Below are 25,662 nucleotides of genomic sequence, written 5' to 3' on the forward strand. Positions count from 1 at the left end.
GCTCGTCAGCAGTGCGGCACTCTGGGGGGTGGTAGCGGTAATTTCAACATTAGTGGAAGAATGGAGTAAAATCCTTGCCCCATTACCCTGCGTTCAGTCTCTTTTCCCTTACTGGCTGACTGAGAGCCTCCTTGCATGCAATGCGCATGTGACGCGCCCCCTGGGCCTGTGCTGGGAACCCGGAACCGGGCCTGTTGTAGGATGCTGGGGGTTGTAGTCTCCGTGTGGCGGTGACCCGGTCCGTGGCTCAGGGTGGTCAAACCAGTGGCAGTCTATTTGTGTTGTAATTGTCCGACTATGCCACCCGTGGATTGCGGTCAGTGGGGACCGCCACTGCGCTGCAGACCGCTGAGGCTGATGTTATATGCGCAGCCAAGAATGGGATGACTCCCCAAGGGAGAAGTATTGCCTCAGGGCAGCTAGGGTAGAATGATGGGAGTGATGGTGTGAGCGTCCCAGTACTAATGGTGCTGGTGCGGCGAGGAACCACAGAGACGTGCAGTTGCAGTTTTCAATGCTTTACTCACAGTTCTTTATCAGGTCACTTGTGCGCAGTTAGGACCGCCCGAGTCATGCTGCGTCCACCAGGTGAGGGACTCGGTCAACTCCCAGGCAATTCCAGAGTGTGGTTCAGAGCTCCCTTCTCTACCTTTCTCTGGCCGTCCCCATCAGTGACCCACCTTTGTCCAGCTTCCTCGGGCCTTCTGTTGGCGAAACCTCTCTCTGGTTTCCCTGACCCTATGTGGTATGCTTTCCTGGTGGATGTAGTGAGGGGTCGCACCAAGATGTGGTCACAACCTCCGGTTTTGGCTGAGGATTAGTCGCCTCCACCAATTTGGGTTCCGGTACCCTGCTCTGCCAACCCTTCACCCTGTATCTCCTCTGGGCATATGGGGTTCCTTCTGTCCTCGTGTCTCTGGGCCTTTCTCTGTGTTCCTTGCTTCCTTTCTCCTCTGTTCCAGTTCCTTTCTTACTTTCCTTTCCGTTCCTTCTCCTCTCTCTTTCTGCTGTTTCTGGCCTCCACTCCTGGCCTGCCTCTGGAGCTGGGCCCAGACTGAGCCACAGCTCCCTGTCAGCCCTCTCTGGCTGAGCTCCTCTCCTTTTCTCCTCCTGACTGAACTGAACACTGTCCTAAGATGGTGCCCACCTTATATACCTCCTTCTAACACTCGAGCCCAGGTGACTAGCAACCAATGGGCTCCTACCTATGCCCAGAGACCCACCCCTATCTGCTCCTACACCACTGGGTGTACTTTCCCCTTCCCACTCCAGCCAGGGACAGATGCTGTCGTGCCTGCACTTCTGTCTAGTGGGAGCACCCTTGAGCTGTTCCTCGGAAATGGGGTGTGTGTGGTGCATGCTGCTTACTGAGTCCTGGTCCACACTCCATCCTTACCCGGGAGTGGAATACCACACCTCTGGTTCGAGGTGCAATACCCCTGTAGCAGTCGAGCCCTCGGGGTGCTACATTCCCCCCTGGTAAATCACAGCACGTCCTCGGGCTGGAAAAGGGTAAAACAATTTAAAAACATACAAATTTTTAAAGTGCACTCGCATATAAGACATCAACCAAAAACGCATCCCTTTATGGGAGGTACACTTTTCTTTTTAACGTTACTGGTACTCTTTTTCTTTTTAACGTTACTGGTACTCTTTTAGCATATAAAACATCACATGAAACATTTGCATTATTATTCTAGCAGCATATAAAACTTTTCAATATAAAACTTTTTCAAGTAAAACATTCTTGAGCTCTGGCCGCTGTGCAACTTGCGACCAGGTAAAGGTGCAACAGTCCATTTAATTCCGAGGTAGACGTTGCAGTTTCGTATAAAACCAGTAGGGGACGCTTTAGGAAGCGCAACTATTTACAAGGGTGGCCGCTCTCAGTCCTCGGCCGGTTGGAAAGAGGGGGATAGGGGAATGGCTGCTCACAGTCCTCAGCCTGGTTAGGAATTAGGGCACACAGATAACAGTTCTTTAACAGTTCCGCACTAGTCCCAACGGGGACCACACTCCACTCAGCAACAGTTTCAGCAACAGTTCTTGTACCCTGACAGGTAACTATATACAGTTCCATTTTACCGTTCACTGGTAACGGTGTCCTCCTGATGCTCTTTCGCCTTGGTAGTCTTCAGGCCCATCCGGGCCCTCTTGGTACTCGGGGTCCGAGTGGTACCGCTAAGGCAGGGGGCGCTGGTGAGGCACCGGCGCCCGGGTGTACTAGGCCTTGCGTCCCGGCCTGTGACGTCTCCTGCTTTACAGCGCCCGGGTTCAGAGGGCACAGAGCGGAGCGGGGCGTGTCAGTGACGCTTGCAGCCTGAGGCCTAGCCGGCGGCGGTGGAGGCGTGGTGTCGGGGACGGTCCCCGGGGCTTCGGGTCCCGCAACGGAGGGTGGGGGCAGGCTGGTGGTCTCAGGGCGTGGGGTAGTGGCGTCCCCGTTACTTGCCTCGGCCTCCGTGGCCTCCTCCGCGGCGTCGTCCGCAGCTGCTGGCCCCTCTTCTCCGCGCCCAGCAGCAAGCGCGCTGCTCGGTCCTTGCGGGGTCCTCCGCTGGCTGCCTTCGTGCTGCTGGGCCATCTCCTCTCTCCACCCGGCAAACACATCCCGCTGCGCCCGGACCATCCTCCTGTTCAGGTCTTCCAGCGCTGCGCGCGCACTGTCCGCGTCCCTGGGCAGCTGGGCTAGCAACTCTGTCAGGCTGCAGGGTGGCTCAGCTTGCAGCAGGCTGCGGGCCAGGGTGCTGGTGGGGTTCTCTGCTCCCTCCATCTCCGGGTGCAGCAGGTCCAGACTGATCCAGGCCGCGCCCGGCCCCACAGTTTTCTTTCCTATCCGCCCCCATGGGGGTTGGTCTTGGGGGCATCTGCTGACAATCACCTTCAGGGGCAGCCCCCCCACGTTGATGGACATCTCCACTGCTGCACTCATTGTTGCTGGGGGCGGGCTCCTTCTTTGGCGCCATTCTGGGACCTGGCCCACGATGGGAGGTGGCTTCCTGCTGTCTTTTGGTGCGCACATAATGGCGTCCGCTCTGCCAGGGTGGGAAAAGGTCCAAGATGGCGTCTGATGGCGGGAATCGGCTCCGGATGGCGGGAAACGACTCCGGACGGCGGGAAACTTCGCCACAGGTAAGTTACAAAAGTCTTTTTCAGGCACGCAGTACCCGGTGGTTGCGGGCACGAAATCCTGCCGACTACGCCAAAGTTGACGCACCCCCTGGGCCTGTGCTGGGAACCCGGAACCGGGCCTGTTGTAGGATGCTGGGGGTTGTAGTCTCCGTGTGGCGGTGACCCGGTCCGTGGCTCAGGGTGGTCAAACCAGTGGCAGTCTATTTGTGTTGTAATTGTCCGAGCCTTCGGGGTGCTACAAATGTGCAGTGGGAAAATATACTGTGAAAAAAGTCATGGGCAATGTTTGGGGGTTTCTTTGCTGCCGGACACTATAGACAACAAAATAAAATCACCTTGGTTTGTGCTAACTCCATAAATTTATGGATGGTTAATAACATATTTATGCATTTTCAGCTTTATTGATATTGTGATGTGCGTAAAAGCCAGAAACATAATAGGATATACTTAAAGTCAATGTTTATTGGAAAAATAGCATTTAATTGCAGATAACGCCCCATCACTTCAGCGTGACACGAGATATGTGCATTACATACATATCAATGATAACATTCTCCTGCACTCTATGACCCATACAAATATTATAAAACATTGATGATACATTCACGTCATTGTAAAATTCTCCTTAATTTGTTCTATTTAAACTATCCTTCTTTTTAACATAAACCTAACACTAGCCATCAATAGGTTGGTGTAAATGCCGCTCTTCTCCTGAATCTGGTGTTATTTTCTTTCTTGCTCCTGCTCCTCTCCGTTCCTGAGTTATGGCCCCCTCTTTTCTGTATGTAAATCTAAGACAAGTGGGCGTGATCCTCTGAAACCGTTTCTGCGTCGCTACTTAAACAAAATAGCACAAACTTCTTATCCGTAAATTTTATGTAACATATATAACATTAGAATATAAAACATATATATGTAAAAAAAAAAAAGTACAATTTTTTTTTTTCTATGTAACCATTACCCTTAACCAACTCCTGCAACCCCTAGCCCTAACCCTAGTTAGGGTTAGAACAAAACTGTACAATCATAATAATATATATATATTTTTTTTTACATTTTGTACTATTGCTCTCCCATCAGGTCTCCTCTCACAAAATGACATATGAGAATAAAGGTGAGGAGCTGCGGAGAGCATAGTTGATAACCAACACATGGGGAAAAGACTATCAGCCAAAGCATGGCGACTTTATCCATTAAAAAAAGTGCCCAAATGAGTCTCTAATTATACATAAGCCTCTGTGTGCTTTGTTTCCGACGTTGACTTTGTCTTCTTGGAGTCAAGCGACTGACTCACCTCTTCCGCCAAGACATTTTTCAGTATAAACTTGATCGATTTTCTAAACTTGCTTTTGAAGTCCTGTCCCATTAATACATAAATGATGGGGTTAATACAGCTGTTCATGAAAGCGATGGCGATTATTATTTTATCGACCTTTTTTGTGGATTGGTATAACTCTGAGTTGCTTGGATGTAAAGCAAGAATCGATCCCGCCACATGGTAAGGAAGCCAACATACGAAGAAGCCGGCGATGACTGTAAGGACTACTTTCATTGTCTTGGTGTTCTGTGTAAATCGCTGTTTCACCCGATTCATTAGTATGCCATAGCAGGTGACAATGACGAGAAATGGAACGATGAAGCCCATTAGTAGACGGATAATTGCAATGAAGTTTTCCACCCTTTGTTGATTCTCCTGTTTCAATATTTTATAGTCATATATACAATAGTCTTTTCCATCGGATGTATTGAAGTGCCGAAAGATGAAGGACGGGCTGCTTTGGATGATGGCCAAGATCCACATAATAGCACACGCCAAGTAAGCTTTGCCCAAAGTTCTGTTGTTCTGACACCATACGGGTTTCATCACCAAGGCGCAGCGATCAATACTGATCATGGTAAGGAGGAGGACGCTGGCGTACATGGTAATTAATAGAATGGAAGGGATAAACTTGCAGGTGAAGAGACCCAGGGGCCAGTATCCCAGGCTTATATTCATGATAGTAAATGGCACGGAGAGACAGCACAGGAGATCGGCCACCGCCAGGTTTAAGAACCATATGGTGTTCACAGAGCGTTTCATTTCGAAGGCTGTGATCCACACCACCAAGCCGTTCCCAGGAACACCAAGAATAAAAACAAGGAAGTACAAAACTAAAGCAATCCACTTATAGGCTATGGTGGTAGGATCACTGTCTGGTTCTGGTTCTGGAGTGGGATGATCATAGTCTTCACCATAGTCATAGGCGGTGGTAATACTGACATACAATTCCGTTGTAGATTGATTCATCACTTTTGGCTGTTTTCGCAATGACCTGTAAAACACAATGTACAAATATCTATTACCACTCTGTGGGCTCTTGCTACAACTTACCTAGTGTTTTTTTTTCCTATAATGATATTTGCCCAGTTGGTATAAGGCAGCAGGCATCTTTGTACATCAACAGAATAAGGTCTCAGGTCAAGACTTGGATCTCCTAAGTGATTCCTTATATTCTTAATAATATAGACTTAATTATTGCAATCAATACATTTCTCTGCTGCAGAACATCTTTTAATAGGAAAAGATATTATGATAGTCTGCATAACTGTAAATGAGATACTGCACCTGCTGAAGAACCTCTTCTTAAAAAAAAACAAAAAACAGGAGCACGACATATCAGTCGATGCGATGGTGATACTGTATACTGATAATATAATTATTTTTTACAGACATGACAATAAGACCTTTATATATGGGGATATGGATACTGCACATAGTCTGGGCATTTTGGTGATCATCAAGTGTCCCTAGGTCTGGGCCACCAGTATTTACCCTTGAATATCACAAAAAAAAACAGTATAATGTACAAGAGTCTAAATTGGTAGACTACCACAAGAGAACAGAAACCCTATAAAATGTAGTTTTTATTTATATTAATTAAAATCATAAAGCGACATATCATATTAAATTAAGGCAAGGAAAGTCCTCAGGGTCATATTTTATCCAATGTCAGAAAAAATACTAATTAATCATCAGAGAAAAGAGTCTAAGGGAGACAGAATCTCATCCTCTGTTTCCCTTCCTGACAGCGGTGTGCTAGGACTTAATTAACTTGCTATATTAGCTCATGAAGTTCAAGAGATGTACATACATATTTAGAAAAAAAATGAAATATACAGTAGTGTTCAAAATACTAGCAGGCCAATATGACTAACCAGATTAATCCGTGTTTTTGGTATAAATTATATCACCACGTCAAACAATTTACCAGTTGGTGCAGTAGATTCTAAGAAAAACACCAGACTCCGCATTCATGATCTGCAGGTCTTTGAGTTTGTGTATTTGAATAATTAATTGTACGGGGATGTGTTCAAAATAATAGTGTGGACTTCAATTAGTGAGGTCAATCATTCTGTGAAGAAACAGGTGTGAATAAGGTGGCCCTTATTTAAGGGTGAAGCCAGCACATGTTGTACATGCATTTCCCCTTGGAAGCCTGAGAAATATGGGTCATTCGAGACATTGTTCAGAAAAACAGCGTACTTTGATTAAAAGTTGATTGGAGGGTTTAAAACTTATAAAGATGTGCAGACAATGATGGGCTGCTCAGCTAAAATGATCTCCAATGCTTTTAAATGGAAAGCAAAACCAGAGAGACGTGAGAGAAAACGGAATATTACCATTCGAATGGATCGAAGAATAGCCAGAATGGCAAAGGCTCAGCCAATGATCAGCTCCAGGCTGATCAGAGACAGTCTCCAGTTACCTGTGAGTACTGTGACAGTTAGTAGATGCCTGTGTGAAGATAATCTCTTAGCAAGAAGTCCCCACAAAGTCCCAATGATAAAAGGACATGTACTGAAGGGGATACAATTTGCCAAAGAACACATCAACTGGCCTAAAGAGAAATGGAGAAACATTTTGTTGACTGATGAAAGTAAAATTGTTCTTTTTGGGTCCAAGGGCCGCAGACAGTTCATAAGACGACACCCAAACTCTGCATTCAAGCCACAGTACACTCTGAAGACAGTGAAGCATGGTGGTACAAGCATCATGATATGGGCATGTTTCTCTCACTATGGTGCCGACCTATTAAACCGCATACCAGGGATCATGGACCAGTTTGCATATATTAAAATATTTGAAGAGGTCATGTTGCCTTACGCTGAAGAGGATTTGCCCTTGAAATGGGTGTTTAAACAACAAGACGACCCTAAACACACCAGTAAAAGATCAAAATCTTGGTTCCAGTGCAACAAAATTGAGGTTATGGAGTGGCCAGACCATTCCCCGGACCTTAATCTGAAAAGACACTTGTGGGGTGACATTAAAAATGCCGGTTCTGAGGCAAAGCCAACAAATGTCAAAAAATTGTGGGATGTAGTCAAAAGCATCCTGGGCTGGAATAGCTGTTGACAGGGGCCTGAAGTTAGTTGACTCTATGCAACATAGATGTGAAGCAGTTCTAAAAAACTGTGGGTATACAACTAAATATTAGGTTAGTGATTCACAGGAATGCTAAATCCTCAAATAGAAGAGGACATATTGTGAGTTTGTAAAGACAAATGCAGACACTGCTATTTTTTAGAACAGCCCAATGTTTATTTTTTGTTATTTTCTGTGAAGTAGTTAAAAATAGTGAGCAATGTTCCCAATCCATGGAAATAAAAACTAGTGTAAAGATTTTATGCTTAACTCATGTTTTTAAACACTTTGCTATTATTTTGAACACTAGCTATAACAAGGATATAGTTACCAAAATATTAAGTAGGGAAAAGTAGCGTTTGGTACTGACTAGTGTTGAGCCACCCCCATAGTGTTCGAGTTCGGTTCGGTTCGTCGAACACCCGTGTGTTCGTCGAACTGTTCGTCGAACACCTTCAAACACCGTTAAAACCAATGGCAGGCAAACAAAAACACATAGAAACACATAGAAAACACCTTCAAAGGTGTCCAAAAGCTGACAAACTGCTCAGAAGACACAACTAACACATGGAAAAGTGACAAGTACATATAGTCATGCGAAAAGAAAAGAGGTGGAGGAGTAAAAGGAGGGGGAGACACAGATATAGGCATGTCATGCCCTTCTAAAATCCAAAAAGTGAGAAGCCGACACGGCCAGTCCGCTCCTGCCCGTGCCACCTCCGTGTCGCCGGGTTTGTGCCAGAGCCGCGGTGAACCCTGACGGCCAGCCCCCCTCTCCCAATACTGGTGCCTGTCCGCTGGTGGGTCGAGCGAGCCCCCCTGTGGTGGAGGCAGGTCTAAGCTTTTTAATTTAAATTGTCTCTCTAATTTGAATGAATACACTTTAAATCCATTTACAAGGATCTATTGGAGGGCAAGTCTCATGCCAGCAGCCGCGTAATTCCAGCTCCAGTAGCGTCCACTAAAGCTGCTGCAGTTAAAAAGCTTTTATAAGGATCGAGCTCGGCTGTCCACCGCAAGGCATCCTACTGCCAGTCCCAGCCCCTATGCCTTGGGGTGCCTCCTGATGCTCTTCACTGAGTATCCCATGGTCCCGAAGCATTTCCTTTGAAAAAATTAAGTGTCCAAACTACAGGTGGTGTAGCTTGCTTAACAGCCGGGATAATCCGCTGACTAGCAGACACTGCTACTAGGCACAAAGTATTTCCTGGGCTAGATGCAGTTAAAAATTTGTAATTAGATACTCTCGTTGGATGCTGAGAAAGCATTCCATAGAGTCTCCTGGCACGCCATATATGATTCTCTTAAAAAGCTTGGGGTAGGGGTCTAGGGGACGCTTTTATAGCCAAAATCACGGACCTGTATCGCAATACGTCACCTAGGCTGAAGATAAATGGAACTGTAGCACCCTGAGGGCTCGGTTGCTACAGAGGTATTGCACCTCACCCAGAGGTGTGATATCTCACTCTCAGGTAAGGATGGAGTGTGGATCAGGACCCGACACCTGCATGCATTACACCACATTGCCGTGGGGCAGGGCGACCAATATGCCCCTGAGATGGGCACGACAGTCCCTGTCCCTGGCTGGAGTGGGGGGAGGGAACACTGAGGAAGGGGAACCCTGTAGTGCAGGAGCAGGGAGGAAGCAGTTCCTGGGTGCATTGAGAAGGGAGTATAAAAGGTGGGCACCATCTTAGTTCAGTGCAGAGAAGTCTGAGCAGAAGTGACAGGGAGCAGGGGCTCTGCATGAGCTCTGCTCCGGAGGGGGGCCTAGTAACAGAGGCCCAGGCCTGGAAGAGGGAGAAGGAAGGAAGAGGAGCGGAGAAGGCTCCAGGAACGAGGAACGAAGGGATCCCAGGGGTGCGGATGGGCGAGTCGCCACCGCACGCCCGAATCCACCTGCGTGGAGGGGTCAGGCCAAAGGGGGAGACCGGTCCCCGAAACTAGTGGAGGCAGGAAACGACCCTCAGCTAGAAACCGGAGGCTGTGACATTTTATGTGGCGCAGCCCCTCGCTACACCCGCTAGGAAGGCACCACATAGGGTCAGGGAAACTGGCGCCAAGTTTACCAAGAGGAGGCCCGAGGCAGCCGGACAGAAGGGTTGGTAAGAAAGGCCAGACAAAGGACACACAAAGGGGGTCCTGTGAAGCGCTCCAAAGTTATCTGGGAGTTGTCTGAGCCCCTCACCTGGTGAGCACAGTACGACGTGGGCAGCCGTTACCTGCAGACGTGGTCTGGATAATAAGAACTGTGAGTAAAGGCCCTGGACTGCATCACTGACTCCGTGTCGTTACTGCTGCTGCCCTGCACCATCACCCCCATCCTCCGCATACACTGCCCTGAGGCTATACTCCTCCCGTGGGGAGTTATGCTACGCTCTGCTGCACCCACAACACCAGCCTCAGCGGTCTGCCCTGCAGCGGCGGTTCACTCTGACCGCAATCCACGGGTGGCGTAGTCGGACATTTAAACATCAAAACCACATAAATAGTTCCGCCACTGGTTTGACCGCCCTGAGCCATGGAACTAGGTCGACGCCACGGAGACTACAACCACCAGCATCCACCAAAAAGGGTCCGGCTCCGGGTGTCCCAAGGCCCAGGGGGTGCATCAGAACATTTTCATCACCTTTCACAATCACCAATGGGACAAGGCAGGGATGTCCTCTGTCCCCTCTCTTATACATCCTAGTGACGGAGCACCTGCTCTCATCAATTCGCCATAACCCCAATATTAGGTGGATTGAGGTCGGAGGCACCGAGTACAAGTGCTCTCTATTTGCTGATGATGTCCTAGTATATATCACTCAATCCATATATGCATCCATGCTGTTATGGCTGAAATAGATCACTTTGTTACATGGTCAAATTTTAAAATAAATGCAGCAAAGTCTGAGGCCCTCGATGTCTCCCTCCCCAAATCCATACAGGATTCCATCCAGTCCAACTTTCCCTTTGCCTGGCCCTCACAGGGTATCAAATACTTAGGAATTCCTATTCATAGAGACCTCTCCCATCTATGTTATCTTAATTGTGGGCCCTTTATTGAACAACTCCATACAGACCACGGTTGGCAAGTTAGAACTGTAAGATTCACTAAGTGAACCACTGGTGTTATGTGGAAAAGCACATGTACACTGTGTTCCAAATTATTATGCAAAAAGTGTTTAGGAGTGATAAGGGAAGAATTTGTTTGTTTGTTAGTTAAACTCATTGATGGTGATGTGTGTCAGGGCTCTTTATATCACTGTAAGCAATTGCAGACACCTGTGCTAATTAGTTTGGCAGGTGTGTCCAATGAAAGGCAAGACTACTTAAGAAGGCTGTCCCACATTATTAAGCAGCCTACATTTTCTGCCAAAATGGGAAAGAAAAAGGATGTGTCGGCTGCTGAGAAGCAACAAATTGTGGAGTGTTTAGGTCAAGGCATGACTACAATCAACATTGTGCGATGATCAGGATGAAGTGTCTTGGCAATCAAGAAGTATGTAGCTGATTCACAGTACACACGTGTGCGTGCTGATAAGGGCAAATTGAGGACTCTTTCCTACAGGCAATTACGTCAGGTTAAAAGAGCAGCGGCAAAAAAGCCTTGTCATAGCAGCAGACAAGTTTTTGAAGCTGCTGGTGCCTCCAACGTCCCCCGAACAACAAGATGCAGGGTCCTTCAGAGGTTTGCAGCTGTGCGTACGCCATCCTGTCGACCTCCTCTATCCACTTCACACAAGCAGAAACGGCTCCAGTGGGCCAAACATTACATGAAGACTGATTTCAAAACTGTTTTGTTCACGGATGAGAGCCGTGCAACGCTCGATGGTCCAGATGGATGGAGTGGAGGATGGCTGGTTGATGGACACCCCACGCAAACACGGCTACAGCGCCAACAAGGAGGAGGTGGAGTAATGTTTTGGGCTGGAATCATGGGGAGAGAGATTGTCGGCCCCTTTAGGATCCCTGAAGGGGTAAAGATGAACTCCATAATGTATGTGGAGTTTTTCAAACAGCACTTCCTGCCATGGTTCAAGAAGAAGAACCATGTATTCCACAGCAAGATAATTTTTATGCATGATAATGCACCATCTCATGCTGCACATAAAACATCTGCATCTCTGACTGATATGGGCATAAAAGGGGACAAACTTATGGTGTGACCCCCATGCTCCCCTGACCTCTACCCCATTCAGAACCTCTGGAGCATCATCAAAAGGAGTGTCTATGATGGCGGGAGGCAGTTCACATCTAAGCAACAGCTCTGGGAGGGTATTCTGTCCTCATGCAAAACAATTGAAGCAGAAACCATCCAAAACCTGACAAATTCAATGGACGAGAGAGTTCAGAAGCTCCTTTCGAACAAGGGGTCCTATGTGAAAATGTAACATCACTTAGAATAAAGTTTTGAGTTCAAAACTGTTTGATTTCAGTTTCTAATAACCTGCTAATGCTTATAATTTCAAAAATGACCATTTTTTTGGTCTTTATTAAAATGAAAAGGTTGATCGAAAAGTTTGGGGGATCTAAGAGTGTGGCAACCCAGTAGTCAGGATTACTTCGAATTCTGACAATATGAGGGTCATGTTGCAGGTAGTGCAGCAAGAAGGCACTTATGTGTCTTGCGCATCTCGGAGCCCCAAAATTATTTTCCAGGCTAGATGCAGCTAAAAATTATTATTAATTTTAAATCTGGTGGAGCTTAGTATAGATGGCCTAATAGAATCAGTGCTGCACACTGCTACAAAGCCCAAATTATTTTCCAGCCAAGGTACAGATAAACATGATTAGTAATTTTAAATCTGGTGGAGCTTAGTATAGATGGCCTAATAGAATCAGTGCTACACACTGCTACAAAGCCCAAATTATTTTCCAGCCAAGATACAGATAAACATGATTAGTAATTTGAAAGCTTAAAACGGTTGGTGAGGTGATTTCAACCAATCATCAAGCTTTTACTCTCCCCAGGATGACACAGGGGTAGAAAAGTCGTTTCGGATCCATGATTTGTTCATCTTTATGAATGTGAGTCTGTCTATATTATCAGTGGAGAGCCGCGTGCGCTTATCTGTCAGCACACCACCAGCAGCGCTGAACACACGTTCAGACAGAATGCTGGCTGCGGGGCATGACAAGATCTCCAAGGCGTAAGTGGCTAGCTACGGCCATTTATCCAGATTGGAAGCCCAAAAAGAGCAAGGGTCCAGTGACACAGTCATGGCTTCAATGTTTACTTGGAGATACTCCTGTACCATCGTCTCTAGGCGTTGACTATGTGTCAGACTTCTTGTCTCCTGTGGCCTTGCAAAGGATGGGCTAAAAAAGTGGTGAAATGATTCCGCAAAATTGATGTTACCAGCAGATACTGTGGTTCTGTTACGGTTTGAGTGCTGAACACTTGACGGTCCCACGGTTGGCAAGTTGGAACTGTGAGATTCACTACGTGCACCACTGGTGTTTTGTGGAAAAGCACATGTAAGATTCTGCAACAGTCGCTGCTGATACTCCTGCATGCGTGCATCCCTTTCTAACAGTGTGGCAACCCAGTAGTCAGGATTATTTCTAATTCTCACAATTCGAGGGTCATGTTGCAGGTAGTGCAGCAAGAAGGCACTCATGTGTGTTGCGCATCCAGGAGCACCAAGTCCCTGTTGTGTTGGTGGCGAGGTAACAATCATGCTTCCTTCCTCTGTCCTCTCCCCCCAACCTCGCACAACAGAAATGTGATCAAGGTCTCCCTCATCTGATGAGTCTTCCATCAGTTCGTCCTCCACTTCTTCCTGGGCTCCTGCACCTTCCTCACTAGTTTGGCTGCTACCATGCGCCCTGGTAAAACCATCTCCCCCACCCTCACATGCCTGCCGCCTTGGTGCTGCCGACCGTCTGGACCTTGCAGATGTTAGCCCTTCCGCATACAACTCCTCCTCCTCTACTTCCTCCACCTCCTCTTGTGCCACCACCTGACTCCGAATTCTGTTTAGCATGTGCTCCAGCATGTAAATCACCAGAATAGTCATGCTGATTGTAGCATCGGCGTCTCTGCCCCGTACTAGGCAGACACGCCGTCCCTCTCACCTCCCCGCTCCTGACGCGGCGTCCTCCAGCGCTTCTCTCCCCGCTGCTTCCGGCACGCGCTCCTTCCCCGGCAGTGTGCTTAGGGCGCGCGCGCGCGCGCTCCCCCTCTCTTAAAGGGACCGCGCGCCGTCCTAAGGAGTCCCCGGCCAATTGCCGGAGGACCTCCCATATTTAAGGCACCTCCTCCAAAATGGAGGTGCCCGAGCAATGTTGTTGCAAAGCCTTCACTCTGCTTCAGCCCTCAGGTCCCGTTACCAGTTACCAGCCAGTCACCTGCCAGATTCCTGCTTGTTACCTGCCAGTCACCTGCCGGATTCCTGCCTGTTACCTGCCAGTTACCTGCCAGATTCCTGCTTGATACCTGCCTGATATCCGTTTACCTGCTTGCAAACCTGCGGTCCGACGGTCTGCTTTCCGACACCTGTCAGTCTGTCTATGGACCAGCCTACCCGCTCACCTGGGAGCGCTCATCTGCTACCTGCCTGCTAGCCTACCTGGAGGCTCCGCCGTCACTTGCCGTGACCACCTGCCTGTCCAGAGACTCTTGCCTGCTCACCTGGGAGCGCTCACCTGCTACCTGTCTGCTAGCCTACCTGGAGGCTCTGCCGTCACTTGCCGTGACCACCTGCCCGTCCAGAGACTCTCGCCCGCTCACCTGGGAGCGCTCACCAGCCACCTGCCTGCTGTCCTTCTACCCAGAGACTGTCCCTGTCACTTGCCGTGAGTACCCGTCCTTTTACCCAGAGACTGTCCCTGTTACTTGCCGTGACTACCTGCCCCTCTACCCAGAGACTGTCCCTGTCACTTGCCGTGACTACCTGCCCATCTTCCCTGGGAGCCACCCGCTTCCTTACAAGGACTGCCCCCTTGTATAGTTGCACAGAGGTTCCACCTCCCAGACCCGTTACAGTTTGCTCGGGCCATGGAACCCGGTGGCCCCCAGATCTCCGATCTGCACCAGGAAGTCTTACGTCAGAAAACTCAGCAGGAGGTGGTACTGTCCTATCTACGGTCCGTTAACTCTCGTCTAGGTGCATTGTGTGACTTGTCTATGTCTACCTCTGGTCCAGCCGTGCCCATTCCTGCAGTACAGCAATCCAGTCCCTTCATGGTACCCGACTATGGACCTCGGCTTCTGGCACCTCCACGCTTTGCCGGCGAACCTACTTTAGCTCGGGGTTTCATAAACCAGTGTACTCTGCACTTTGAGCTATTGGCATACCAGTTCATCTCTGACCGGGCCAACGTGGCCTTCATCATGTCCCATCTTACTGGCATGGCTAAATCCCCTGTGGGAGAGAGGGGATCCCCTGGTGTCCGACCTGCCGTCTTTCTTCGCTGCTTCCCGGAAAGTCTTCGATGAACCTGGACGGAAAACCTCTTCTGCCTCCTCACTGCTACGTCTCCGCCAAGGGAGTCTCACCGTGGGCCAATATGCCATACGGTTCTGCACCCTCGCTTCTGAGCTTGCCTGGGAAAATGAGGCTCTGGTGTCCGTCTTCTGGGAGGGTCTTTCCGGTCGGATTAAGGACGAGTTAGCTGGTCGGGACATTCCTACCACTCTGGATGACCTGGTGTCACTAGCTACCCGGATTGGCATCCGGTTCCAAGAACGTGCCAAAGAGTCTACCTGGGAGAAAGACTTTTCTTGCTCTGCTCCTACTTCCCTGAGACCTGCCTCTCAATCAGTCACTCCGCAGGCGCCCTCGCCTGAACCTATGCAGATCGACCAGACCAAGATGGTCAAATCTCGCTAAGAATCTCGCCGAGCCGAGAGAAGCTGTTTCTATTGTAGCAGTATGGAGCACTTCATCCGTTCCTGCCCGGAGAAGCCGGGAAACGCCAGTGTCTAGGACCGCTCGGAGAGGTCGTCCTAGACAAAAGTAAGCCCTCTCCGTCTCTGACTTTACCGGTCTCTATTGCTTGGGGAGAAAACCGTCACTTTGAACTTGCCCACCTGGATTCTGGAGCTGCTGGAAACCTCATCTCCCAGTCTCTGGTAGAGAAATACCGTATTCCCACCAAGTCCCTGGCTGAACCATTATCAGTCGCCTCCGTGGATGGAAGACTTCTCTCGGAGACCATCCTGCTCGTCACTGAACGTCACTGAACCCATAACCCTGCAGGTGGGAATGCTGCACTCTGAGGAAATCTCATTCCATGTGTTGTCCGGACTTTCTCACTCCCTGTTGCTAGGTCTACCTTGGCTCCAGACACACGAACCCGTATTGAACTGGCGATCCGGTGAAGTACTCCGATGGGGTCCAGACTGCCATAGGACCTGCCTGGTTCCGGTCCGCCCTGTTCGCCCTCCGTCTACTCCAGCTAATTTACCAGGTCTCCCGGCTCCTTACTGGCCCTATGCGGACGTCTTCGGTAAGAAGGAAGCAGAGACGTTGCCACCCCATAGGCCATATGACTGCCCGATCGACCTGGTACCTGGCACCACTCCTCCCTGTGGGCGTATCTACCCGTTGTCTGCAGCCGAGACCCGGGCCATGTCTGAGTACATTGAAGAGAATCTGGCTAGGGGATTTATCCGGAAATCTACCTCCCCGGCTGGAGCCGGATTCTTCTTTGTCAAAAAGAAAGACGGCTCGCTACGCCCCTGTATTGACTATAGAGCACTCAATCAGATCACGGTTAAAAATAAATACCCCCTTCCGCTCATCTCTGAGTTATTTGATCGTCTTAAAGGCGCCAGGATCTTCTCCAAGCTGGATCTACGTGGAGCGTATAACCTGGTCCGTATCCGTCAGGGAGACGAGTGGAAAACAGCATTTAATACCCGGGACGGACACTATGAGTACCGTGTGATGCCCTTCGGTCTCTGCAATGCTCCCGCCGTCTTCCAAGAACTGGTCAACGACATCTTCCGTGACCTTCTTTACTCCTGCGTGGTGGTATACCTGGACGACATCTTGGTCTTCTCTCCGGATCTTCCCACACACCGGAGGGATGTTCGTCAGGTCCTGCTTAGGCTCAGGCAGAACCACCTCTATGCTAAATATGAGAAGTGCCTTTTTGAGCAGACCTCTCTTCCTTTCCTGGGCTATGTTATCTCCCAGCAGGCTTGCGAATGGATCCCGAGAAGCTCTCTGCTGTCCTAAAGTGGCCCCGTCCGGAGGGCTTGAAGGCGATACAGCGATTCCTGGGCTTCGCTAATTACTATCGTCTCTTCATTCCTCACTTCTCGTCACGGACTGCCCCCATATCTGCGCTCACCCGTAAGGGAGCAAATCCCAAGGTATGGTCATCCGAAGCTCAGGAGGCCTTCCTTTCCCTGAAACAAGCCTTCTCCTCTGCCCCTGTGCTGCACCGTCCGGATTACAACAAACAGTTCTACCTGGAGGTTGATGCCTCCTCCTCTGGAGCCGGAGCGGTGCTCACCCAGAAGTCTTCCTCCGGGAGAATGGTAACCTGCGGCTTTTTCTCTAAAATCTTCTCCTCCTCTGAGCGCAATTACTCCATAGGAGACTGAGAACTGCTTGCCGTTAAATTGGCGCTGGAGGAGTGGCGTTACTTGCTTGAAGGGGCCCTATACCCGGTGATCATCTATACGGATCACAAGAACTTGGCATATCTCCAAAATGCCCAGAGACTTAATCCACGTCAAGCCCGGTGGTCTTTGTTCTTTGCCTGCTTCGATTTCATCCTTCATTTCCGCCCGGCGGACAAAAATGTCAAAGCTGATGCCTTGTCCCGATCCTTCCTGTCCTCCGACCAAGAGGAGGAGCCTATGCACATTATCGACCCCTCCAAGGTGATGAATGTGGCCCCCTTGGATTTGACTCGTCTTCCACCCGGCAAGACGTTCGTGGCGCCTCCAGACCGTGAGAGGGTTCTTCGCTGGGGTCATTCTTCTAAACTAGCTGGCCATGCCGGCCAAAAGAAGACCTTCCTACTCATTTCCCGGCATTACTGGTGGTCTACCCTGCGTAAGGATGTGGTCGACTTAGTCTCTGCCTGTTCATCTTGTGGCCGCAACAAAATTCCCAGACACTTACCAGCTGGTCATCTCCTGCCGCTTCCCATACCTGTTGCCCCGTGGCAACACATCGCTATGGACTTCATTACCGATCTTCCTGTCTCTGCCGGGTGTACTGTCATTTGGGTGGTCGCGGACCGCTTCTCTAAAATGGCCCACTTCATTCCTCTGCCTGGTCTTCCGTCTGCACCTGAGCTGGCTAAGGACTTTATTCGCCATATCTTCCGTCTCCATGGCCTACCCCTCCACATCGTGTCGGATCGAGGGGTTCAGTTTACCTCACGCTTCTGGAGAGCCACATGTAAACTGCTGGACATCACCCTGGACTTCTCCTCCGCTTACCACCCTCAGTCCAATGGTCAAGTGGAGCGGATCAATCAGATCCTTACCAGCTATCTCCGGCACTTTGTTAATGCCCACCATTCTGATTGGGTGGACCTCCTTCCTTGGGCCGAGTTCTCTTATAATAACCACGAGAGCGAATCCTCTTCCAAGTCCCCGTTCTTTATTGTCTATGGCCAGCACCTCCGGATTCCGCTCCCTGTCTCCGTTTCTGTGGACAACCCTGCTGCGGAGTCTCTTGTCAGCGAATTTTCTACTATTTGGGAGAGTACCAGGTCCGCTCTTCTTCTGTCCTCTGAGCGGATGAAGAGATATGCTGATAAGAGACATCTGGATCCGCCTCAATTCCGTCCGGGAGACAAGGTTTGGCTCTCATCCAAACATGTGCGGCTCAAAGTACCCTCCTTCAAGTTGGGCCCTCGATTCATCGGTCCCTTCGAAGTCCTCAGGCAAATTAACCCTGTGGCCTACAAATTAAAACTCCCGGCCACCCTACGGATTCCCAACTCCTTCCAAATATCTCTCCTCAAACCCGTTGTCTTTACCTCTTTTTCCAATAATCCAGGTGCCCCTCCTGCTCCGGTTTCCGCTGATGACGTCTTTGAGGTAGAGAGTATTCTGGCCTCCAAGAGGGTAAGAGGAAAGACCTTTTTTCTGGTAGATTGGAAGGGGTTCGGTCCTGAGGAGAGAACTTGGGAACCCAGGGAGAACATCAACGCCCCGCTTCTCCTTGAAAAATTTCTTTCTGGCCAAAAAAAGAGGGGGCCTAAAGGGGGGGGTACTGTAGCATCGGCATCTCTGCCCCGTACTAGGCAGAGACGCCGTCCCTCTCACCTCCCCGCTCCTGGCGCGGCGTCCTGCAGCGCTTCTCTCCCCGCTGCTTCCGGCACGCGCTCCTTCCCCGGCAGTGTGCTTAGGGCGCGCGCGCGCGCTCCCCCTCTCTTGAAGGGACCGCGCGCGCCGTCCTAAGGAGTCCCCGGCCAATTGCCGGAGGACCTCCCATATTTAAGGCACCTCCTCCAAAATGGAGGTGCCCGAGCAATGTTGTTGCAAAGCCTTCACTCTGCTTCAGCCCTCAGGTCCCGTTACCAGTTACCAGCCAGTCACCTGCCAGATTCCTGCTTGTTACCTGCCAGTCACCTGCCGGATTCCTGCCAGTTACCTGCCAGATTCCTGCTTGATACCTGCCTGATATCCGTTTACCTGCTTGCAAGCCTGTGGTCCGACGGTCTGCTTTCCGACACCTGTCAGTCTGTCTATGGACCAGCCTGCTCGCTCACCTGGGAGCGCTCATCTGCTACCTGCCTGCTAGCCTACCTGGAGGCTCCGCCGTCACTTGCCGTGACCACCTGCCTGTCCAGAGACTCTTGCCTGCTCACCTGGGAGCGCTCACCTGCTACCTGTCTGCTAGCCTACCTGGAGGCTCTGCCGTCACTTGCCGTGACCACCTGCCCGTCCAGAGACTCTCGCCCGCTCACCTGGGAGCGCTCACCAGCCACCTGCCTGCTGTCCTTCTACCCAGAGACTGTCCCTGTCACTTGCCGTGAGTACCCGTCCTTTTACCCAGAGACTGTCCCTGTCACTTGCCGTGACTACCTGCCCCTCTACCCAGAGACTGTCCCTGTCACTTGCCGTGACTACCTGCCCGTCTTCCCTGGGAGCCACCCGCTTCCTTACAAGGACTGCCCCCTTGTATAGTTGCACAGAGGTTCCACCTCCCAGACCCGTTACAGTTTGCTCGGGCCATGGAACCCGGTGGCCCCCAGATCTCCGATCTGCACCAGGAAGTCTTACGTCAGAAAACTCAGCAGGAGGTGGTACTGTCCTATCTACGGTCCGTTAACTCTCGTCTAGGTGCATTGTGTGACTTGTCTATGTCTACCTCTGGTCCAGCCGTGCCCATTCCTGCAGTACAGCAATCCAGTCCCTTCATGGTACCCGACTATGGACCTCAGCTTCTGGCACCTCCACGCTTTGCCGGCGAACCTACTTTAGCTCGGGGTTTCATAAACCAGTGTACCCTGCACTTTGAGCTATTGGCATACCAGTTCATCTCTGACCGGGCCAACGTGGCCTTCATCATGTCCCATCTTACTGGGGAGGCACTGGCATGGCTAAATCCCCTGTGGGAGAGAGGGGATCCCCTGGTGTCCGACCTGCCGTCTTTCCTCGCTGCTTCCCGGAAAGTCTTCGATGAACCTGGACGGAAAACCTCTTCTGCCTCCTCACTGCTACGTCTCCGCCAAGGGAGTCTCACCGTGGGCCAATATGCCATACGGTTCCGCACCCTCGCTTCTGAGCTTGCCTGGGAAAATGAGGCTCTGGTGTCCGTCTTCTGGGAGGGTCTTTCCGGTCGGATTAAGGACGAGTTAGCTGGTCGGGACATTCCTACCACTCTGGATGACCTGGTGTCACTAGCTACCCGGATTGGCATCCGGTTCCAAGAACGTGCCAAAGAGTCTACCTGGGAGAAAGACTTTTCTTGCTCTGCTCCTACTTCCCTGAGACCTGCCTCTCAATCAGTCACTCCGCAGGCGCCCTCGCCTGAACCTATGCAGATCGACCAGACCAAGATGGTCAAATCTCGCTAAGAATCTCGCCGAGCCGAGAGAAGCTGTTTCTATTGTGGCAGTAAGGAGCACTTCATCCGTTCCTGCCCGGAGAAGCCGGGAAACGCCAGTGTCTAGGACCGCTCGGAGAGGTCGTCCTAGACAAAAGTAAGCCCTCTCCGTCTCTGACTTTACCGGTCTCTATTGCTTGGGGAGAAAACCGTCACTTTGAACTTGCCCACCTGGATTCTGGAGCTGCTGGAAACCTCATCTCCCAGTCTCTGGTAGAGAGATACCGTATTCCCACCAAGTCCCTGGCTGAACCATTATCAGTCGCCTCCGTGGATGGAAGACTTCTCTCGGAGACCATCCTGCTCGTCACTGAACCCATAACCCTGCAGGTGGGAATGCTGCACTCTGAGGAAATCTCATTCCATGTGTTGTCCGGACTTTCTCACTCCCTGTTGCTAGGTCTACCTTGGCTCCAGACACACGAACCCGTATTGAACTGGCGATCCGGTGAAGTACTCCGATGGGGTCCAGACTGCCATAGGACCTGCCTGGTTCCGGTCCGCCCTGTTCGCCCTCCGCCTACTCCAGCTAATTTACCAGGTCTCCCGGCTCCTTACTGGCCCTATGCGGACGTCTTCGGTAAGAAGGAAGCAGAGACGTTGCCACCCCATAGGCCATATGACTGCCCGATCGACCTGGTACCTGGCACCACTCCTCCCTGTGGGCGTATCTACCCGTTGTCTGCAGCCGAGACCCGGGCCATGTCTGAGTACATTGAAGAGAATCTGGCTAGGGGATTTATCCGGAAATCTACCTCCCCGGCTGGAGCCGGATTCTTCTTTGTCAAAAAGAAAGACGGCTCGCTACGCCCCTGTATTGACTATAGAGGACTCAATCAGATCACGGTTAAAAATAAATACCCCCTTCCGCTCATCTCTGAGTTATTTGATCGTCTTAAAGGCGCCAGGATCTTCTCCAAGCTGGATCTACGTGGAGCGTATAACCTGGTCCGTATCCGTCAGGGAGACGAGTGGAAAACAGCATTTAATACCCGGGACGGACACTATGAGTACCGTGTGATGCCCTTCGGTCTCTGCAATGCTCCCGCCGTCTTCCAAGAACTGGTCAACGACATCTTCCGTGACCTTCTTTACTCCTGCGTGGTGGTATACCTGGACGACATCTTGGTCTTCTCTCCGGATCTTCCCACACACCGGAGGGATGTTCGTCAGGTCCTGCTTAGGCTCAGGCAGAACCACCTCTATGCTAAATATGAGAAGTGCCTTTTTGAGCAGACCTCTCTTCCTTTCCTGGGCTATGTTATCTCCCAGCAGGCTTGCGAATGGATCCCGAGAAGCTCTCTGCTGTCCTAAAGTGGCCCCGTCCGGAGGGCTTGAAGGCGATACAGCGATTCCTGGGCTTCGCTAATTACTATCGTCTCTTCATTCCTCACTTCTCGTCACGGACTGCGCCCATATCTGCGCTCACCCGTAAGGGAGCAAATCCCAAGGTATGGTCATCCGAAGCTCAGGAGGCCTTCCTTTCCCTGAAACAAGCCTTCTCCTCTGCCCCTGTGCTGCACCGTCCGGATTACAACAAACAGTTCTACCTGGAGGTTGATGCCTCCTCCTCTGGAGCCGGAGCGGTGCTCACCCAGAAGTCTTCCTCCGGGAGAATGGTAACCTGCGGCTTTTTCTCTAAAATCTTCTCCTCCTCTGAGCGCAATTACTCCATAGGAGACCGAGAACTGCTTGCCGTTAAATTGGCGCTGGAGGAGTGGCGTTACTTGCTTGAAGGGGCCCTATACCCGGTGATCATCTATACGGATCACAAGAACTTGGCATATCTCCAAAATGCCCAGAGACTTAATCCACGTCAAGCCCGGTGGTCTTTGTTCTTTGCCTGCTTCGATTTCATCCTTCATTTCCGCCCGGCGGACAAAAATGTCAAAGCTGATGCCTTGTCCCGATCCTTCCTGTCCTCCGACCAAGAGGAGGAGCCTATGCACATTATCGACCCCTCCAAGGTGATGAATGTGGCCCCCTTGGATTTGACTCGTCTTCCACCCGGCAAGACGTTCGTGGCGCCTCCAGACCGTGAGAGGGTTCTTCGCTGGGGTCATTCTTCTAAACTAGCTGGCCATGCCGGCCAAAAGAAGACCTTCCTACTCATTTCCCGGCATTACTGGTGGTCTACCCTGCGTAAGGATGTGGTCGACTTAGTCTCTGCCTTTTCATCTTCTGGCCGCAACAAAATTCCCAGACACTTACCAGCTGGTCATCTCCTGCCGCTTCCCATACCTGTTGCCCCGTGGCAACACATCACTATGGACTTCATTACCGATCTTCCTGTCTCTGCCGGGTGTACTGTCATTTGGGTGGTCGCGGACCGCTTCTCTAAAATGGCCCACTTCATTCCTCTGCCTGATCTTCCGTCTGCACCTGAGCTGGCTAAGGACTTTATTCGCCATATCTTCCGTCTCCATGGCCTACCCCTCCACATCGTGTCGGATCGAGGGGTTCAGTTTACCTCACGCTTCTGGAGAGCCACATGTAAACTGCTGGACGTCACCCTGGACTTCTCCTCCGCTTACCACCCTCAGTCCAATGGTCAACTGGAGCGGATCAATCAGATCCTTACCAGCTATCTCCGGCACTTTGTTAATGCCCACCATTCTGATTGGGTGGACCTCCTTCCTTGGGCCGAGTTCTCTTATAATAACCACGAGAGCGAATCCTCTTCCAAGTCCCCGTTCTTTATTGTCTATGGCCAGCACCTCCGGATTCCGCTCCCTGTCTCCGTTTCTGTGGACAACCCTGCTGCGGAGTCTCTTGTCAGCGAATTTTCTACTATTTGGGAGAGTACCAGGTCCGCTCTTCTTCTGTCCTCTGAGCGGATGAAGAGATATGCTGATAAGAGACGTCTGGATCCGCCTCAATTCCATCCGGGAGACAAGGTTTGGCTCTCATCCAAACATGTGCGGCTCAAAGTACCCTCCTTCAAGTTGGGCCCTCGATTCATCGGTCCCTTCGAAGTCCTCAGGCAAATTAACCCTGTGGCCTACAAATTAAAACTCCCGGCCACCCTACGGATTCCCAACTCCTTCCAAATATCTCTCCTCAAACCCGTTGTCTTTACCTCTTTTTCCAATAATCCAGGTGCCCCTCCTGCTCCGGTTTCCGCTGATGACGTCTTTGAGGTAGAGAGTATTCTGGCCTCCAAGAGGGTAAGAGGAAAGACCTTTTTTCTGGTAGATTGGAAGGGGTTCAGTCCTGAGGAGAGAACTTGGGAACCCAGGGAGAACATCAACGCCCCGCTTCTCCTTGAAAAATTTCTTTCTGGCCAAAAAAAGAGGGGGCCTAAAGGGGGGGGTACTGTAGCATCGGCATCTCTGCCCCGTACTAGGCAGAGACGCCATCCCTCTCACCTCCCCGCTCCTGGCGCGGCGTCCTCCAGCGCTTCTCTCTCCGCTGCTTCCGGCACGCGCTCCTTCCCCGGCAGTGTGCTTAGGGCGCGCGCGCGCGCTCCCCCTCTCTTAAAGGGACCGCGCGCGCCGTCCTAAGGAGTCCCCGGCCAATTGCCGGAGGACCTCCCATATTTAAGGCACCTCCTCCAAAATGGAGGTGCCCGAGCAATGTTGTTGCAAAGCCTTCACTCTGCTTCAGCCCTCAGGTCCCGTTACCAGTTACCAGCCAGTCACCTGCCAGATTCCTGCTTGTTACCTGCCAGTCACCTGCCGGATTCCTGCCAGTTACCTGCCAGATTCCTGCTTGATACCTGCCTGATATCCGTTTACCTGCTTGCAAGCCTGTGGTCCGACGGTCTGCTTTCCGACACCTGTCAGTCTGTCTATGGACCAGCCTGCTCGCTCACCTGGGAGCGCTCATCTGCTACCTGCCTGCTAGCCTACCTGGAGGCTCCGCCGTCACTTGCCGTGACCACCTGCCTGTCCAGAGACTCTTGCCTGCTCACCTGGGAGCGCTCACCTGCTACCTGTCTGCTAGCCTACCTGGAGGCTCTGCCGTCACTTGCCGTGACCACCTGCCCGTCCAGAGACTCTCGCCCGCTCACCTGGGAGCGCTCACCAGCCACCTGCCTGCTGTCCTTCTACCCAGAGACTGTCCCTGTCACTTGCCGTGAGTACCCGTCCTTTTACCCAGAGACTGTCCCTGTCACTTGCCGTGACTACCTACCCCTCTACCCAGAGACTGTCCCTGTCACTTGCCGTGACTACCTGCCCGTCTTCCCTGGGAGCCACCCGCTTCCTTACAAGGACTGCCCCCTTGTATAGTTGCACAGAGGTTCCACCTCCCAGACCCGTTACACTGATAATGGCATCGTCAGCACTAAACATCTTCGTTGCCATTTCAAAACTGTGCAGAAGGGTGCATAGGTCCCTGATCTGAGACCACTCCTCCAGCGTGATTTGCCCCACCTCTGGATCTCGTTGGCCCAGGCTATACGTCAGAACGTATTGCACCAGGGCTTGTCGGTGCTGCCACAGTCGCTGCAACATGTGCAGAGTTGAATTCCACCGGGTAGGCACATCGCATTTTAGCCGGTGAAGTGGCAGGCCCAACGACTTCTGTAGAGATGTAAGTCGCTGAGCTGCGGGATGCGAACGGCGGAAGTGAGCACACAGCGACCGTGCCCTCTGCAGAAGGCCATCTAGTCCGGGATAGTGGGCTAAAAATTGCTGGACAACCAGGTTCAACACGTGAGCCATACAAGGCACGTGTGTGACATTGCCCCGGCGAAGGGCCGCACCCAGGTTTGCAGCATTGTCGCACACGGCCTTCCCTGGTTTCAGGTCCAGTGGAGACAACCATTCATGAAATTGGTTCTCCAGAGCTGACCACAACTCCTCAGCTGTGTGACTCACATTTCCCAGACATTTCAAAGTAAAAACTGCCTGATGACGTTGAGCCCTACTGCCAGCATAGTAAGGAGGTGTGCAGGATCCCTTCTGCGCAGTTAGAAAGCTTGTGGCATGACCAGACAGGCTTTGGGTGCAGGTGGAGGACCGAGAGGAGGTTGAGGAGGCAGAAGCAGTGGAGGAACTTTGAGATAAAGAGGATTGACGCACAACTCGTGGGGACGGCAAGACTTGGACAGCAGCCCCTTGTCCTGCTGTCACCATAGTTACCCAGTGCCCAGTCAGCGACATGTAACGCCCC

General features: G+C 51.1%; 1 protein-coding gene across 1 annotated transcript in view; it reads right to left on the reverse strand.

Moving 5' to 3' along the window:
• Positions 1-641: 641 nt before the first annotated feature.
• Positions 642-25,662, reverse strand: part of LOC141154896 (C5a anaphylatoxin chemotactic receptor 1-like) — a 35,824-nt gene continuing 10,803 nt past the window's right edge. Inside the window, exon 2 of the mRNA XM_073641432.1 lies at positions 642-5,438. Within this exon, the coding sequence (XP_073497533.1) occupies positions 4,349-5,413 (1,065 nt within the window). The 5' untranslated portion in view covers positions 5,414-5,438 and the 3' untranslated portion in view covers positions 642-4,348. The remainder of the gene's footprint in view (positions 5,439-25,662) is intronic.

This window comes from Phyllobates terribilis, unplaced genomic scaffold (genome assembly GCF_046119375.1).
Source record: "Phyllobates terribilis strain yellow unplaced genomic scaffold, ASM4611937v1 Scaffold_7__3_contigs__length_470593459, whole genome shotgun sequence".
NCBI lineage: Eukaryota > Metazoa > Chordata > Amphibia > Anura > Dendrobatidae > Phyllobates > Phyllobates terribilis.